General features: G+C 47.9%; 1 protein-coding gene across 2 annotated transcripts in view; it reads left to right on the top strand.

Annotated features, from left to right (window-relative positions):
• LOC144116143 (deoxynucleotidyltransferase terminal-interacting protein 2) overlaps positions 1 to 19,202 on the top strand; it is a 136,832-nt gene that overhangs the window by 13,741 nt on the left and 103,889 nt on the right. For both annotated transcript variants that reach the window (XM_077650848.1, XM_077650847.1), the window contains exon 4: positions 13,559 to 13,654. In XM_077650848.1, the coding sequence (XP_077506974.1) occupies positions 13,559 to 13,654 (96 nt within the window). The remainder of the gene's footprint in view (positions 1 to 13,558; positions 13,655 to 19,202) is intronic.

The following is a 19,202-nucleotide window of genomic DNA, read 5'->3' on the forward strand; positions in this document are numbered from 1 at the left end:
CCATCTTTGTTCTTATCTGGTAGCCGAATAAGTGTTCCGCGGGCGACTTGCCATGCTTAACAGGCGTTCGGCGATATCGGAACAAAAACCGAGCTATACGCATTTCCAGGTCTTTTCCAGGGTTTTTCTTTAGCCCTTCCTTGAGTGTGCGCACAGCTCTTTCGGCTAAACCATTCGATTGTGGGTGATAAGGGGCTGTTGTGAGTTGCTTTACGTTGTTTCGTGCCAGAAACTCGCGAAAAACGGCGCCCACAAATTGTGGACCGTTATCTGAAACGAAGGTTTTTGGAAGGCCGAAGCGTGCAAATATTGACCGTAGTGCGTCCACCGTTGTTTGCGATGTGGCAATTTTCATTGGAATTGCTTCTATCCATTTTGTTTCAGAGTCTACGATGACCAATACCATATGTCCGTCCATTGGGCCTGCGAAATCTGCGTGTAGTCTGCTCCATCTTTCCCCGGTTGCTGGCCACGCCAAAGGTATCTGTGCCGGTGGCATCGCAGCGGCCTGTGCACAAATAGAGCATGATTTCACCAGTCGCTCTATGTCAGAATCCAGACCCGGGTACCAAAACAGCGTTCTCGCCGTGCTTTTCATGGACGTCATACCAGGGTGCGTCTCATGGAGCAGCCCCAACAAACGCTTTGCCGCCGCCATAGGTAGAACAATGCGATGTCCCCAGTACACCAAATTGTGGCTCACGGTTAGCTCTGTTCTTCTGTTGAAGTACGCCCGGAGATGCTCAAGATCCTGCGGTAGATACGGAGGCCATCCGTCGGCAATCCACCTTTTGACCTGTTGAAGAGTGGCGTCTCGGTTTGTCATTTGTTCAACCTCCCGGGCGCCGACCGCCGTTTCCTCAAGACACTGGGCATACAAAACGTACTTGTTGGGAGCGACATCCCGCGGCTCCGTAACCGGCAATGGCAAGCGACTGAGGGCGTCTGCTTTGGAATTCTCGCTGCCCTTGCGGTACTGCAATGTGTAGCTGTAGTTGCCAAGGAACAAGGCCCAGCGCTGGATTCTCGCAGCCGCCATCGGTGGTATTAGTTTGCCTGGATTGAATAAACCAGTAAGAGGCTTGTGGTCGGTTACTAACACGAACCGATGTCCATACAAGTAGTCCTTGAACCGTGCGACGCCGAACACCAGTGCTAGTGCTTCTTTTTCTAACTGAGAGTAGTTACGCTCTGCCTTTGTGAGTGTCCTGGACCGGAATCCGATGGGGTAGTCAACACCGTTCACACGGTGGGACAAAACGGCCCCAATGCCTACTGATGACGCATCGCACTCAAGCCGCAGTGGCTTATCCGGGTCGTAATGAGCAAGGAACTTGGAAGCCACAATTGCCTGCTTAACTTTCTGAACAGCTTTTTCTTGTTCCTTGTTCCACTCCCACTTGGCCCCTTTAGCTAGGAGGGCGTACAGCGGAGCCAGCACAGTGGCCAGATTGGGCAAGAACTTGCCGTAATAATTTACAAGTCCGAGAAAAGCTTTCAGCTCACTCACTGAAGTAGGTTCTGGGGCTTCGATAACAGCCTTGATGTTATCGTCCTTTGGTCGCAGACCCTTAGCGTCGATCCGATGGCCGAGAAAAGTGACTTCGTCTTGCCGGAATTTGCACTTATCCTTGTGCAGTCGGAGACAGTACTCCCGCAGGCGTTGCAGCACCCTCTTCAGCCTTGATACATCGTCCTTTTTTTCAGCGATGATAATATCATCCAGGTACACCTGAACTCCTGGAATATCGCCCAGCAGCGCGTCCATCCGCCTCTGGAATATAGCTGGAGCAGAACTTATGCCAAAAGGTAATCGGTTGAAACAGAAGAGGCCTTTCTGAGTGTTCAGCACTGCTATCTTTTTGGCATCCGCGTCTAAAGGTAGCTGGTTGTAGGCTTGGCGTAAGTCCAACGTCGTAAATACTTCTCCGCCATTCAGCTTAGCAAAAATGTCGTCCACTCGAGGCAACGGGTACTGTTCCATCACTGTGGCTGCATTCACTGTCATACGAAAGTCTCCGCACACTCGAAGAGACCCATCGCCCTTTAAAACGGGTACCACTGGTGTTGCCCATTCGGCGGTTTTCACAGGCGCCAGGACATCTTGCGCAACCAGTTGGTCCAGCGCTTCAGACATCTTGTCCCTCAAAGCGTAGGGAACCGTACGGGCCTTAAAAAACTTTGGACACGCATTCTCTTTCAGCTGCAATGTGACCGGTGGTCCCTTGCATACGCCGAGTCCTGGAGCAAACACGTCAGCATATTCGTTGAGCAGCTCTTGCAGTTCCGTGCTGTCAGCTTTTATCTCGACTGGTTGCACACTCGCGACCACACGCGACAGCATTGCCACCCCAGCCTCGTTGAATGCCTTGATTGTGTCTCTGCCGCACAAAGATGGTCCGACGCTGTCGACCACTACGACCGTACCCGGAATGCCTTTCCCGTCGCATGTAGCCGTCATACTGAGCTGTCCGACAACTGGAAGTTCGCCCAAGAGGCAGGATAGCTTAAGCTGTGATTTGCGCAACGGCGGCCACAGCGCCTCGTACTTCCGGAACGTCGCTACGGAGATGACACTCACGGGTGATCCTGTGTCCACCAGCATAGTAAGAGGGACGTTATTCCAATTAATGTCCTTGTAAATTGGCCGAACCTTGCGGATGCTGGCTTCTTGGTGGAGAACCGCTGCAATAGTGTACAGGGCTTCGCTGTCGTCCGAGCTCGTGTCCCCTGCTGCTGCCATTGCGTAGGAGCCCTGGCGTCGTTGGCCTCCCGGGTGCGATGCGTGCCGAAGGAAACTTGTGCTGGACTGGCACATTCGGCGCAGATGTCCTCGTTTGCCGCACCGGTAGCACACCGCGTGAAGGTGTTTGCATTCCGCCTCGGTGTGCGACTCGCCACCACACCTGCCACATGTATCGCACTTCTCCAGCCTTGGGCGCGGCTTCGATGAACGACTCTTTTGACGGGCAAAATGTACCTCTCCTGGCTCTGAAGAGTGCATGCTTTTGGCGTTCTGGGAGGCTTTCTGTGCCGAGACAACAAAGTCTTCCGCCTCTTCTAGTGTAAGCTTCCGTTGAGTCAGTAAGTGTCGCCGGACGTCTTCATCTTGCACACCGCACACAATTCTGTCCCGTAACATGCGCTCCAGTGACGTTCCGAAGTTGCACTTCTCCGCTAGCCGCCTAATTTCCGCAATGAAGTCCTGGGCAGCCTCCCCGTCTTTTTGCGAGCGCCTGAAGAAAGCATAACTTGCAGCGATCTCGTTAACTTGTGGAGCATAGTGGTCTTCCAAATGCTGGACGACTTCTTGGTAACTCAGCTCATTCACTTGTTTTGGATGACACCGCCCCTGCACCACTCGCACCGCACTGTCTGTGAGCGAAGCTATGAGCAGCGCTCGCTTCTTCGTTGGTTCCGCGATGCTATGGGCTTCGAAGTAAGCCTCCAGCCGAACACGATACGTAGGCCACGTACCTTCTGCATCCGTGAATTCCGGTGGCCGCCCGGCACTCATTCTTGCGCACGTAAGTTCGCCTAGCGCCGGCACGCTATCTCGTCGCCACTGCAATATAGCATCACGCAGGAATGACACAACAAGAAGAACGATTTATTCAGGCAGCCCCTTTTATAGCCCGCCGGTGAGGTGACGTTGTGATCACGTGGTCAAGCCAAGGTTTGCCGACGACGCATCAAATGTGAATTTAGGAATGTTTGTTTTTGCATTTTTCCTCTGAAGATTGGTCAGTTCTAAGCTGTTTTCTATTGTGCTGTCCTATGTTGCTCCCTGAACTGGGGAGATTACCCTATCGGCGTTCCTAAATGACTCAACTCTAACTGATTCCATATACTTCACAGCGTCGCCTCCCTCTAAATATTTTGCCCTCGGAATCTTGAATCCATTCCTGCATTCTTTGATTTGTTTTTCCTATATGTTTATTACAATTTTCTGGGCCCCCCTTAGTTGCATCGCGAACTTAAACCACCCAGCAATCAGTGGACTGCTGCTTTATTTTACCCTGGGCGAGGAACTGTACTCCCTGTTTCTTATGTACTATGACGTCCATTTTGGTCTATTTCCTCTATAGATGACTGTGTCCTCTGCTTCTCTATGTTCCCGTGATGCCAACCGTCGTTGTTCGATGGCCTCCTTAATTTCCTTATTCCACCAACTTGGTCTCTTCTGCTTTCCTGTCCAGTGGTTTACTCCTTTCTTTTAGTTGTTTTATTTTTGTACTGATGAGTAGTTCTGATTATAATCCCACTTTTCTATGGGGTGCTTCTCTATTGCTTCCTCTATGCCAGCCACTATCAGCGCTATTTGTTCGTCATTTAATTTCGCATTCACTTTTTGTCTTCTCTGCATTCTTCTTTTTTTCAGGGCTCCCATCTGAAGACTAATACGCTTGTGATCACTTCCGTGGCTGTACTTCCCTTCTTCGTCTATTTTCATTATTGCGAGCTTGCTGTAGACACCCTGTGATATTAGGCAGTAGTGAATGGTCGTTTGCCTGTAAGGGAATTCCCACGTGATTTATTCCTCACACTTAGTTTCTCTGTTTACCATAACTAGGTTGTGCCACTCACAGAACTCTAGCATTAACTTCCCGTTACAATCTGTGTATCCATCCATATCCTCGATGTGGCCATTCATGTCACCCAGCAGAATAATATCGGCACCATCTCCAAACTGCTTTACAGTAGAATCTTGGTGATAGGAACCCGGCTGATACGAATTTCGGTGTGATATGAATTCGTAAAATCCCCCCCGCTGGAATGCATTATGTACAGTGGGCCAAATTTCGGATGTTCTGAACACTTCTTCGCGTCGTGTCGGGTGATACGAACTTCGGTACCACGACCGTGGTGGTGGTGGTGGTGGTTGCTGCTATGAGGGGGGGGGGCAGTGAGGGGGATACTGGTCCTGATGTATGTTGGCCCTTTGGGCATCACTCTTGGGCACCAGGGGAGGGGGAATGGGATGTTGGGAAGGGGGTGGTGGGGGGCACCGTCTCCGTCCGTAGGGTCACTGTCGACACGGCATGCAATCCAGGGGCGCGGTGGTAGATGGTCCTTGGCAGTCCAGGTCAGCGGGTCCGCCACAGCAGCAGCGGCAGTCACAACAGGGAAGGGGAGGATGAACAACGCGCGCTGGGAGTGGCGCGCGTGCGTTGTTGAGAAGTTGGGAAGGGGGGTGGTGGGAGGCACCGTCTCCGTCTGTAGGGTCACTGTTGACACGGCATGTAATCCAGGGGCGCGGCGGTAGATGGTCTTTGGCAGTCCAGGTCAGCGGTTCCGCCACAGCAGCAGCAGCAGCCACAACAGGGAAGAAGAGGATGAACGGCGCGCGCTGGGAGTGGCGCGCGTGCTTCGGGGGCTTCTTCCTTTCCTCTCCATGGGTTTTCGGTTGCTTTCTTCCCAGACGTAGCCATCAATAAACGGTGGATCTTCTAGATCCCTGAGATGTGTCTCGCATAGCGCATATACACCTACTTCTTCGTCCTTTAACTGCTGCTGTATTTCTAACCACTTCACTGTCTGTCTACCGCCTTGCATGTATCTGATCCTGGTGTTAAATTTCTTTTTTGTAGTTTTCTTCCTCGACCTCCTATAGTGTTCATTTTGTTGGGCTCAGCCGCCATTGTTACACTTTCTACTTCGTTTCCACCTACCCCTACGCTCTGAGCCGCAGTGGACCCCCTACAATAGCTACTGCCAGGCCCCAGCTGATCTCTGCCAAAGCCTGCTCTATGCACTTCCCTGTTTATGCCTGCAACTTCAAAGCCTTTCTCCTGGCATAACTGCCTTATCTCTCGATTAACCTTCACCACGTCCTTGTCAACCTCTCCGTCCATGCATCCCCGATACAATGGACACCACGATCTTCACTTGCTGTGCTATCACCCTTATATCGTCAACTCCCTCACTGCAACTGCAACATTCTGCATTCTCTCACTGCAGCATTCTCCGAGAGTTTGCTTTTCGTCTCCCTGAGCACAGTGTTCATTGCCCTCCCTGAGAATATCCCCAACTCCTACATGTCTATCACCCTTTACATGCTCTGGTGTAGCTGCTTGACACCTCCTAATGCATGAGTCTCCAGTGATAAGCACCTGGGTACTCTCTCCCATGGCCATGGCTGGAAGCTCCCCACTCCCCAGGGAATTCCTGCACGTGCCAGCTGAGGGGGGGGAATTGGCGGAGGAGTGCCCCCCCCCCTTCTCGGCGCTTGCTGAAGGATATTTGTGAAGCGGCGCTCTTCATCATCCTAGGCATACTGCAGCTTTATTGCGAGCCCCTTTCAGAGTTCCTTTAACCGCTGCACCACTGTGCTGGGAGTAATATGAGGACTCCCAGGGATCTTTGAATGTAAAGTCAAGAAGTACCAGTTCCATGTATGTGTGCATTAACCCATTAACTTTATTGCTTCATACCCTTAAGGTGGAGCGTAAGTTCCCCTGGAATTTTTTCGTTGAAATGTTTTTTCAAGTTCACAGGTTTTTCGTATGGTTCAACGATTCAGACCATTTTCCGGATCCCGCAGAGTCCGAAAAATCGGTCAGCGACTGTACGTGCAAAGTCCATGACTGCAGTGTGATGAATGGGACATAGAGGAAGGAAACATGCAGGGACAGAACACAACGCTGTGCTCTGTCCCTGCGTGTTTCCTTCTTCTATGCCCTGTTCATCACGCTGTAGTCATGGAATATGATTACCAACTCGCCCAACAACTTACCATGCACAGAGTGCATTCACTCGTTCACTTGAGGCAACATTTCCAATGGATGTGGCATCACGCAACACGTGTTATAGTGGTGCGAGATGGCTAGATAGCGGTGGCACGTGCATTGCCTGCAGCATACGGAAAGGCACATAGTGTGCCTGTTTGTGGAATCGGTGGCGGCTATGCTGCAGAAGGAGCAAGAGAAGAGAGACATCCTGCTGGGAGCCTTTGAAGCAGGATGCAAAGCAGTAATCTTAAAAAGCACACAAACATAAATAGCAGCCAATGTGGGATACAGGGAGAGAAATAGAGATGGTGAAAATAGAAGAATAGACCAGTGCCATTTCCAGATGGCATATTGAGATCTGGTTTCGTGCCCTCCCTCTCTGCCTCGCTTTATATACCAGGTGCACGAGGTATTTTGAGTACACTATTGCCATACGCCATCAGTCCCACCACATCTGTCTAGCCATGCAGCTTCTTGTATATTGACACCTTATCATTCATACTGCGCAGTTTCTTCCAAGGTGGGAGTACACAGGTTGAAGCAGGAAATAAAATGTCATGCAGTTCTCGTCGCCCTGGCCACACGCCACAGCAACTTGCCACCTTTCTGAACGTAGTGAAGTCTTTTGTTTACAAGGTGTGGAAAGAACTGATCTGCTCTGACGGTTGTATGGCATCTGTGGCAGAAAGGAAAAAGCACAGTCAATGGTCAGGTGACCTCAGAACACGTCATTTTCTTCAGTGGCTGCAAGCCATCATCAGTGATGACCGAGGAAAGTCGATGAAGGCCATTGCAAAGGAGCTCCAAGTCACAGAGTTGACTGTCGGGCTCGCTGTGCACGATGACTTGAGGTACTATTCCTATGTCATGAAGAGTGGACTGTTCATGTCCGACAAAACTCGGGAGAACTGTAAGCAAGCTGAGGAAGCCTGAAGAGTATGAAATGTTGTTTCTTTTTTTTTAAATGAAAAGAAATTTGACGAGGACCAAAAAATAACCACTATAACGACAGGTGGCTTTGCACAAGCACTGATGAGGTGCCTACAGTGATGCACACAAAATTTCTGTCATCTGTGATGGTGTTAGCCAGGTGCAGCCAGGGCAACGAGGACTGCATGGCGTGTCATTTCATTTCCTGCATAAACCTGTACGCCTCCATCTTGACCACAGTGGTGGCCAAGTGGCTGAGCATCCGCCTCTCATGCGGGAGGCGCGGTGTTCGATCCCCAGTGCCGCCGAGTACCCACTGGTGATACAATGGGTACAAGCTTTCCCCTGGTCTGGTGCTCGGCTTCTTTAGGGTGAAATGCTTGGGGAATGGGTCTTTGACTCCACCTTGAGAAATGGAAAATAACTTGTGCCATGGCGCTCTTTCGCCATAGACGCCCTTGTGCCGTAAAAACCCATAATCATCATTATCGTACGTCTACATCTTGGAACCAACTGCACAGTATGAATGATTAGAAGCTAATATACAAGAAATGCATGCCTAGATTGATGTGATGAGACTGCTGTTGTCTATGGGAATAGGGAATAATGCTCTCAAATACCTTGTGCACCCATTACAGAGTGCAATAAATGCTATGTTAGCAATTTCTCTCTCTGGAGGGCTGTTATATTCATTGTTTCCATGTAACACATATACCGTATTTACTCGAATCTAGGCTGACCCCGATTCTAGCCAACAAAAAAAAATATACTACTTTGAATGTAGGCCGAACAAAAAAAGCGAGGACAGCGTTCACAAAATGCAAACAGCTTTTATTGAATCTGAACGTGCAGAGCTCATTCAACATCGTCGTCACTGCTAGACTTGTCGCTGTGTTCCTTGTAACTGTCACCTTCAGACAGTGCACTATCTTCGGTACCGTCAAGCGCATTAGATATGCTGCACTTTTTAAAGGCGCGCACGATCAAAGTACCTGGGATGTCGTCCCACACTGCAGCTACCCAGCCCGCCAGCTGTGATAGCGATGCACGTTTGATGCGTCCCATTGCCGTTAGCACGTGGTCTTCGCCAGTCAACCAGTTCGTGTAATATTTCCGCAGACGATCCTTGAAAGGTTTGTTGATGCAGACATCAAGTGGCTGCAACTGGCCCGTCATGCCGCCCGGTATGACAGCGAGGTCCGTGTTCGCTTGAGCGAGCGCAGCCTTCACGTTGTCGGTCAAGTGCCCACGGTAAGAGTCGACGACAAGGAGTGAGTTCTTTGTCAAAAGGGCTCCTGGACGCCGTCACCACACAATCTTAAAGCACTCTTCCACCATCGCACCCGTCATCCACCCGTTCTCATTTGCCCGCACAATGACATTTCTTGGGAAAGTTTCTCGAGCAGGCAGCATCTTCCTTTTAAATATCATATAAGGAGGGAGTTTATGTCCATCAGCTGTGCAGCACAGCATCATAGTTGCGCGCTGCTTCTCGTAGCCCGCAGAGCGCACCTTCACCTCCTTGGCACCCTTTTCATTCACGGTGTACGCCACTGGCATATCAAAATACACAGCCGCCTGGTCGGCGTTGCCGATTTGCCCAAGGTTGTAGCCTGCCGCTTCTCTCTTTCGCAGCACGTAGTGCTGAAAAGCCATCAGCTTTTCTTCGAAATCGCTTGGCAGCTTCTGGGTTATTGAAGTGCGACGTCGGAGGCTGAAGCCGAAGCGCTTCATGAATTTCTGAAGCCAGCCCCGGCTGGCTTTGAAATCCTTTGGCGTTAGGCCTCGCTTCCTCTAAAGTTCCCTAGCTTTCGCTTGGAGCACTTCTGTTGTCACTGGAAGGGCAGCTGCTCTCTGCGTCCGAACAAAGTCGGCCAAAAGTGTCTCCACTTCGTGGTGACGGCCTTTCTTTGGTCCGCTAAATGCCATCCTCGTTGCGGCGCACGCAAAAAGCTGCTGTCGTTGTCCCCTCCAACGACGGACATTTTTCTCGTCGAAGCTGAAGTCCCGCCCGGCTTGAAGGTTCGACGATGCCTCTGCGGCTATCACAACTTTTCGCTTGAAAGCGGCACTGTAGTGGCATCTCCTGCTTGGTGCCATCGCGATAACACCACGCCGTACACAGATATGGCCGACATGATACAGGTCAAAATGGCGACTTCGCTTGTGTACGGTTGGCTAGTAACGGCGATACTGACTTTTCTAGATGACACTAGCTATGCACCATATTTAGCAGTTTCAATGAAAAACTGGCGTGTTTTTTAAAATCCTCGAATCCAAGCTGATCCTAGAGCTTGGAATATGATTATTTGAAAAAAAAACTGTCGGCCTAGATTCGAATAAATACGGTATATGGGCACACATAGTGTGCTCAGGCATTTTTTTAGGGGCGCTTCTACTAAGACGAACTTCTCATAAGACGAACAATTTTTGTGGGCCCTTCAAGTTCATCTTAAGAGACCGTAGACACGTAATTTTAGTTGCATGTTTTCTTTCAAATGATATTTTAGGCATTGGAATACATGGTTCACCGCATGGAATTCGCCAATGATTGGTTCTTTTCTCATGCTGTTTTGGCTTTGGTTTCAACTGAACGATGGCTGTGACATGTAGTTGACCTTTTGGGTCATATGAGGCCTGCAAAAAATTGATACAGTTTTAATTCACTGCGACACTTAACTTAGCTTGCTTCAAGCGTTGGAATGACAGCAAATGACGTAGCAGCAGTTATATTGGAGTGTTTTTCGTGCTTCGTGTGATCTAAACACTCGCAGTGCATGACAGCCATCATTCAGTTGCTGAAAACCGAAAAAGTGCCGAGAAGAAATTGAATTATAAATTATTTAGTGTCCGTAGGCTATTACCACGTGGTGAACCATGTATTCGGATGTCTAACACATCTTTTGAAAGAAGTATCACGCAACTAAAATTGGGTGTCTGTGGTCCTCTAAAGGAAGTCTACTGTAGTACATGAAATAGGACATAAACATGAAGTAAGCCATGCCCTGTTGTACTGAAAACGTCATGAAAAAGTGAAAGTTAGGGGGAACTGTATTTAAGTTTGAAGAATGAAGTGTCTGTGTTTCGTAAGATTTTCCAGCGCCCACTCAACAAGCTAGAAAGCACCTCTATGACAGTGCTGCTAGGAATAGACGTGCAGGCAGGTAGCCAAGTCAGACTCCTTTGGGAGAATAGCGAAGATGAATAATGATGTGTTTGAATGGGACAGCAATCGCATGGGAATGGTTCCCGCAGGCCATTAGGAACATGCATAGCGAACCGGTGACAGTGCACCAAGAAATTTCTTTGAGTATGATTGCCGAGAGTTCAGCAAACAAAAACTACAGGCATAAAAAGTATCATGATTGTCCTCTTTGCGTAGATGTTAGTAACTATGGAACTCTGGTCATGCCCTTATATTAGCATCTATGAAGTAGCCCCACCTGGTCACGCAGTACAGTAAAACCTCGATGATGTGAATCTCACAGGGTTGCAAAAAACATTTTTATCATCTGAAAAGAACCAAGTCCATTTGCAGAAGCACTGGAAATGGATTCATGCAGATCTTTTCATAGAAAACAATTTATTTAGGGCGCATACAGCGCAAGTGGCGATTATCACGTTGACGATGTAGGCGATATGTGCAGGCCATGTGCCACTTCTCACTCACAATGTGGGCGATGTGCAGGTGGCGCACGATCGCTCACTGCTCACCGTGTGACTGGCAATTGTAGCATTGGTGATGCGCTGGAGCCAGTAAGTGTTTGAGGGTGCGGTTACGGCTCATGGGCTTATATCATCCATAGTGGGGCGGGAGCATTGGATATAATGAACTTCAACCAGGGAATTTCGCAGATCTGCATTGTGGAGATTCTACTGTTGGCATCACCGTATTGCTCTCTGTACCGTTGTGTTCGTCAGGTGGAGGGCACCTTTTCGCAGCAGTGCAACTTGTGTGTGTACATGGTCCATACCAGGGGTTCTCAATCTTTTTAGTCACAGGGAATCCCAGAAGCTGTCACTTGGCTTCTGTCCTGGCCCACCTAACGTGCTTGCCTGTGGATGCATGGCCTCTATGCCCAAATTCAATTGACGATGACTGGCTGTGTAGTGAAACAGTGCCAACATAGTGGGTAAAGAGCAGATGGGAGGTGGAGGCACCCATGCTTTTAGGGGTTCGAGGAACCCACAAAAGCATTCCACGGATTAATACAAGGAGCCAAATTTGGGGACCCCTGGTCTACCCTATAGTAGCAGATATGCTCGTGGCGGCAGCATTGCAGTCACGTTTCAAAAGTCATCAAGGGTGGCGAGGTTATGAGGTTTATGTTATAATTGGGGTATTCTTAGAGACGCTTGAATATTACAACATTAGGCTTTTTCTCTTCACTTGCGTGCTGGAATGCAGTAGCATAATGCTGCCAACTGTCTTGTTGCTGCACACATTCATATAGTCAAGTTTAGTTTTCTTCATCTGTGATGATTATAATTTGTGTAGTTTGTCATGTTCTCATTATCATGCATTTTTGTTTCACCAACTTTTTGTGTTATATGTGTTATCATTTGTGTGCCTCCTCTTGCCTAATGTTGCAATCGAGACTGCAATGTGCAAATAAATAAAATTCAAATATTACTTGCATACAGTTGAGCCCACTTATAACGGCCACAGGTATAATGAACACTCGCTTATTATGAACAAGTGCGCTGCTATGGTCAATTTAAGGGTTAGGGCAATGGCAACTCTTCTCAGCTACAGAGAACAACTTCACGTGGTCTACTCGGTTATAGAGAACGGGAGGTGCAGTAAACTCCCCGTGAAGTGGAAGAGGTCATGCTTCCAGCAAGCACGGAGACCGAAGATCATCTCTCAGCCCTCGCGACACCAGCCCCGAAAGAACATGTCGACCCAAAAATGCAATAAAATGGCGGCATTGAAACAGTTAAGTAACTGCTAGCCAAGCCCGTGCCGATGGGCTACGAGGGCAATCATTTCCTGCTTGTTCGTCAGCTGTGCAAAGCATCCCAAATGGAAGAAGCGCAGTGGGCGCAAGACGGGCATCGTTAAAAGCGAGGCTATTGCCCATGGTTGTGGATCAACTACTAGCAGCGATTTGAGAAGTTTGAATGCCTTACTGGCCATGCTGGTCACGTCGTATGCGTCGCCTGCCCAATTGGCTCCATCGTTTACGCTGCTGCCAGCTGCAGACTGCATGATAGAGCGGACAGCGCAGCTGATATAATCTGTGTCATGAGTGCTGCGCTACTTTCATCACTGCACGAGCCTACGAACAATAGATGAAGCTTGAAAACACACATGATCAGTTCATGTATAGTTGGCCAGATGTTTCCTCGGATGACAGCGTTCGTGCAGACCACAATACCGCAGAGCCGTGTTCTCTGACAAAGCCGTTGATCGCCAAGTACGAGCACTCGCCTGTGGCCGACCTGCCCCCAGCTGCCGTGGGTGTTTCAACCACGACTAGTTATATCCCATCACTACAGTTGATACTTGGCAGCAAGCGTCTCGACGAGAACATTGCCGCCCTAGAGAGCTTGCAAAGAGCCGCAGTAGGCGCTGCTTTGAACAAGCAGACGCACATAGCGGAGTTTTACAAAAAATAAACGCCACTTTCGGCGGACTTAGTATTCTTGGCTGTTATACAGAGAGTCCACTTACTACGAATGTCGGACATAACGAATAGAATCCGTGTGACCGCCAGGTTTGTTATAAGTGGGCTCGAATGTATTGCTTATCTGTGCATGTGCAATTAATAATGAACAGGCTCCAAATGAACTGCACCTTTACTAAGGGGCCATTTTGTCCCGCTGCTCTTTCGGTCATGTGCATGTATTTTTTGATGCAGTGGCTTCATCCAAGCTTGTGCTTTGCATTGCAGATGCTGCAGGGAAGCGTCCTTACTCCCGGTTTTGAGAAAAAGGATTCTGTGCCACCTTACTCGGAGTCTTTGAGGCGCATCAGGGCACAGCGTAAGGTGGGTAACTGCCCGCTCTTGGGTCTGGTGAGAGGAATATCATTTATACTGTACGCCTTGTGTTCCGAGTACATGATGCTGCAATGCAGTGCCTTAAATGGCATCTGGCACACAGAAGTCATCTTGCAACGCTTTCGTTCGTTGGCTTGGGCACTGCATGATGGCTTCTGTTTTGCAGTTTCTTGCTGTATGCTTGGATATCAAAAGCGACCCGTGTACACACAGCTTTTACTCATATTCTGCCTCTGGACAGGCCAGCAGGCAGAGTAAAATATTCTATACATTCGCTCGGTGGATGTCAAGGATTTATTAAGTACATTGTGAAGATGAATAGAAAAATTCGTAACATTTAAATTTTCAGATTTTAATACTAGTACTGTATTTACACGATTGTAAGTTGACCTATATTTTTAAGTTTGAAAATCTGAAGGGGCGGGGTTGGTCGACTTACAATTGAAACCAAAGCATGGCACCATAAATAAATAATAATAATAAACTTGTTTATTTCGGTTCATGAAATACGAAAATCGAGGACGTACAGGCTAAAGGTGTTGCAAACACCTGACAAGGGCCTGTAGTCCTGGACAATGACAATCAGTGGCAAACAGCAACAGTTTTAAAAATTTTGCGCAGAAGCCATCCACAATCAAAACAAAGCCTAGGAGGCAACATAAAAGTAAAATACACTTGCATGAAGGAAAGAAGTATAAGGCATAAGATTGAAAATCTACTAGAAAACACAAGGGTGGGATTTGTGTAGTTCACCTAGGAAGCCAGCATTGCATGAACTTCATTTTTAAAAGTTTTTCGTGTCTGGTTTTCAGGTGCTAAATCTAGAATTCTGCGGTAAGTGTGTAATAAATTTGGTATCTGATAGTGTAACTTCTGAAAACCATAATTTGTATGGGGCTTATAGACATGGTAATTTTGTCACTGCAAATTATAAGCTGAGCTTGATATGAGATATTGTTGCTCGAAATCGTGTTTATTTGCTGTAACATTGCTAGTTTCTGCTTGTAACTTTGCTGTATGGTTAACAAGTTATACCTGGAAAAAAGTTCGGATGTGCACTTGCGGAAGGGTAGGTTTGCAATGGCATGAATGGTGCGTCTCTGCAAAGTGAAAATATTTTTCAGGTTTGTGGTGGTCATTGTACCCCATGCAAGTAAACCGTAATACATGTACGAATGAAAAAGGGAGTAATACATTTATAACTTTACCTTCTCTGGTAACAGGTTTTTAAATTTGTTTAGTATGCCTACAGATTGGGCTATTTTTGTGCAAATATGTTCCATGTGAGTTGTGCAAAGAAGGCGCTCTTCAAACATGACGCCTAAGAATTTTATTGATGTTTCTTGAGTAAGACGACTATCTTCAAATCTGACGAAGAAGTTGCTATCTACTTTCATGTTTTGTGCTCTAAATAGGATGTTACTTTGTTTTAGCCACATTTGATGTTAGTTCATTTGATTTTAGCCGGAAAGGCAGTTCTTGTAACCAAGCATTCGCCGTTTCCTGTATGACCTGCAAGTTCTGCCCAGCAAAGAATACATTAGTGTCGTCTGCATAAATTATGATGTTCTTGGTATGAGGTAAGTTAACTACATCATTTATGTAAAGCAGGAACAGAACTGGTCCCTTAATAGGCCCTTGGGGAACACCAGTGGTGACAAGACCCATGCGCAAACTTCTATTGTTGACTTTAGTGAACTGACACCGGTCGCTTAGGTAGCTTTGGAAAAGTTCTAGTGCAATTCCTCTTATCCTGTTGCAATTTAATTTCCTAAGTAATATATTTTGATTGACAGAGTCGAAGGCTTTACGCAGATCTAAAAATATGCCTAGTGTTATAAGCTTATTTTCAATGTTGTCAATAATTCTCTCTTTTGTTTCCAATAGTGCAGACTCAGTTCGGTTTTTCTGGAAACCATATTGTTGTTTTACAATTATTTTGCTTCTACTAAGGTAATCATGCAAACGGCTGTTTATTAAAATGTCAGCCACTTTTGAGAATACTGTCAAGATGGAAATCAGTCTGTAGTTGGTCAGTTCATTTACATCACCTCCTTTATGCACAACGGTAACACGAACAATTTTCATTTTGTCGGGGAAGCAGCCTGTAGTGAGCATGCAGTTACATATATGAGCTAATGGTTTAGCGCTAATGTCAACTATAAATTTAATTGATCTGGTTGAGACATTGTCTACGCCAGGGGCACTACCATCACGAAGAGAGGTGATGTTAATTACCTCTCTCGCTACAATGGGATAAAAAAATGGAATCAGTGGATGTGCTGCCTATGTAGGTTGTCGGGTCCCTGTGATTATCTCTTATATGTGAAAGTTTACCAGGAGCAACAAAGCAGTTATTAAATTGATTTGCTAAATCTGTGCCGCTATATACATTATTGTCAATGTGAAGTTACGCGGGACGTTGTTTCTCTTATGCCCATGTAAATTATTTATTAAATGCCACGTGCCTTTTGAGTTGTTAGACTCTGCAAACATGTTTATGTAGTACTGTGCACATGCCTTTTTGATATCAGCACCAAGTTTATTTCTAGTTTTCTTAAATTCACGGAATAGCTCAGCATCTTTTGTCTTTACAAAGACCGCAAAAATCCTATTTTTTTCTTTAATTCTCTTATGCAAGGCACTACTAATCCATGGTTTTCTACATCTTTTGGTTTTCTGGAACGAACTTTCGGGAAACGCTTGCATATAGAGTCTGTTTATAACTTCCATAAATACCGTATTTACTCGAATCTAGGCCGGCCACGATTCTAAGCCGAGACCCGAAAGTTGAAGGCCACAGAAAAAAAAAAACTTACCTCGATTGTAGGCCGGCCGAAAAAACAACACTGTTTATACCTCATTATCACAATTATTTTTATGACGCGACACGACTGTTCTTACGTCGCCGCGCACGTGAAAGTGCGTGGCGCGAAACGACTGCACCATGTGTCTGCGCATAGGCGACTTGGTGTAGAGAGAGGAACTCGAGTGAGACACAGCGGGAAGCATCGTGCCTGCATGCTCTGCCGAAGCGTGATTGATGGCCCCGAGAGGGACCGTTGAAAAAAAAAAAGCTGCCAAAGGAGCTTTGAGAGAAGAGGAGGAGGAGAGGCGGCGTTGGGCGAGGAGACATATGCAACGCCAGCCCGGGATCAGCCCCCGCTCATTCGTCATCATCATCGCTGACTTCTTTATCGCTGGCCTCCTCGAACAGTGCACTATCTTCACTGCCATCAAGTGCATTAGAGATGCAGCACTTGCGGAATGAGCGTGCAACCAAGCTTTCTGGGATGTCATCCCAGGCTGAAGCTATCCAAGTGGCTACAACTCCCAGTGAGGCGCGCTTTATTCGGCCTGTTGGTGTAAGCTCGCGCCGCTCTTCACTAAGCCAGTCCACGTAGTACTTGCGCAGCCGATCCTTGAAAGGCTTATTGAGGCACACATCAAGAGGCTGCAGCTGGCCTGTCATGCCGCCGGGTATGATGGCGACGTCGGTACCGGCTTCGGAAAGCGCAGCTTTTACGCCGTCAGTGAGGTGTCCACGGTAAGAGTCCAGGACGAGGAGGGAACGTTTGGCCAAGAGGGCCCCTGGACGCCGCTGCCAAACCATTCTGATCCACTGCTCAACCATATCGCTCGCCATCCATCCATTTTCGTTGGCGCGGACGATCACATTTCTTGGAAACACTTCCCGAGCTGGTAGAGTCTTCCTCTTAAAAATTATATACGCCGGCAGCTTGTGGCCATCCGCCGTGCAGGCCAGCATTACAGTCATGCGCTGCTTTTCGTATCCGGCCGAGCGCACTTTCACTTCCTTGGCACCTTTTTCGTTCACGGTGCACGCCACTGGCATGTCAAACCATACCGGCGTCTGGTCAGCGTTTCCCATTTGTCCTACGGCGTAGCCGTGCTCCATCCTCTTCCTTATTACGAATCGCTGAAATGAGATCAGCTTCTCTTCGAAGTCGCCCGGCAGCTTTTGACAAATGGACGTGCGACGTCGGAGGCTGAAGCCAAAGCGCTTCATGAACTTCTGCAACCAGCCCCGGCTGGCTTTGAACAGTTCCCGGGGGACGCCTCGCTCTCTCGCCAGCTCTCTTGCTTTGGCTTGCAGCACTTCCGTGGTCACTGGAAGTGCCGCTGACCTCCGCGTCTCCACAAACTCGGCCAGAGCTACCTCCACTTCTGGATGGCGGCCTTTCTTGGGGCTTGTGAAAGCCGTTCTCGTTGCCGCGCAAGCAAAAATTTCGTTACGCTGCCCCCTCCAACGGCGAACATTCTTCTCATCCACGCCGAAGTCCCGCCCGGCTTGAAGATTTGACGACTGCTCTGCAGCGACTATAACTTTCCGCTTGAAGGCGGCACTATAATGGCACCGCCTGTTTGGTGCCATGGTGTTGGTGATAAAAACTATGCACGAAAACTTCACTGCTGCGAATATGCTCACGCCACCGCACGAGAACAGAACAAGGCCAAAATGGCAGCCAGTGCTCATGTGTGCTTTGATACAGTGCTCTAGAATATGGGTAGTGGGTTCAGGGAGCGGCCAGCGGTGAGGCGACTTGTGTCGACGATACCAGATGGCGCCACGAGAGCATGGGCTGTATGAAATGCGGCGCGCCGCGCCTTGGATGCGCGCTGTGCATAGAATCGTCTTGAAATAAGCAAGGCTCTGTCTTTTAAAACAGGTCCTACAAATAGGTGAAGCTGTACACAGATATTGTCGGCGAATAAAGAAAATTAGATGTAGTAGTAGCCAACAGCCGATAGCGCGGTGGTGCGGACGAGCGGCCCCGTTAATGCTTCGCAACGCTGATCGTGCTCTTTTGCAGGTACGGCTCCCATATTTCAACGTTAGTGCATACTAGTATTATCGCCACCCATAGGAAAGGCTGAGTACAGGGAGAGGAGCAAACATTCTATCGATCATCGGGGTTATCCAGCGGCCAACTCGAAGCTGTCGGCAAACGTGGCCGAGTGTACTCCAGCTTGAGCCATCGGAAGTGTTTTAGTAGAGGGGCGGGGCAACAAGAAATTGGAATAAAAAAAAACGCTTCACTTAGAGACCGTTGTGTGTACAGCGTACTATATGTGAATGCGATAATTTTAAGTGTGGTATGCATGCCTCTGTTTTGTAAAAAGGAAAGGAACGCCGATCAAAGGTTGTTGTTAAAAAAGACGTTCTGGCTTCCCTATGGAGGCCTTGATAACTCTGATCAAGGCTTCCGTAGGGAAGCCGAAAAGTCTTTTTTTCTAACAACCTTTGGTCGGCGTTCCTTTCCTTTTTACATGAATCTTCTACCTGACCGGACGAGTTTTCGTCGAACTTTAGATTTCATGCCCCTGTTTTAATTGTTGTTTTGATGCATGCATTTTTTTCATCAAAACGAAGGGTCAATTGCCGCCGATGTATAAACGCTGATGAATGCAAGACAAGATAAAATAACTTTTATAAAACAAAGCACTCCTTTATTGCAGCGCTCCAACTATGCACAGTGTGAGACATATTCTTGAATTTCTCAAAGGAATGCCG

This window comes from Amblyomma americanum, chromosome 1 (assembly GCF_052857255.1).
Source record: "Amblyomma americanum isolate KBUSLIRL-KWMA chromosome 1, ASM5285725v1, whole genome shotgun sequence".
NCBI classification, from domain to species: domain Eukaryota; kingdom Metazoa; phylum Arthropoda; class Arachnida; order Ixodida; family Ixodidae; genus Amblyomma; species Amblyomma americanum.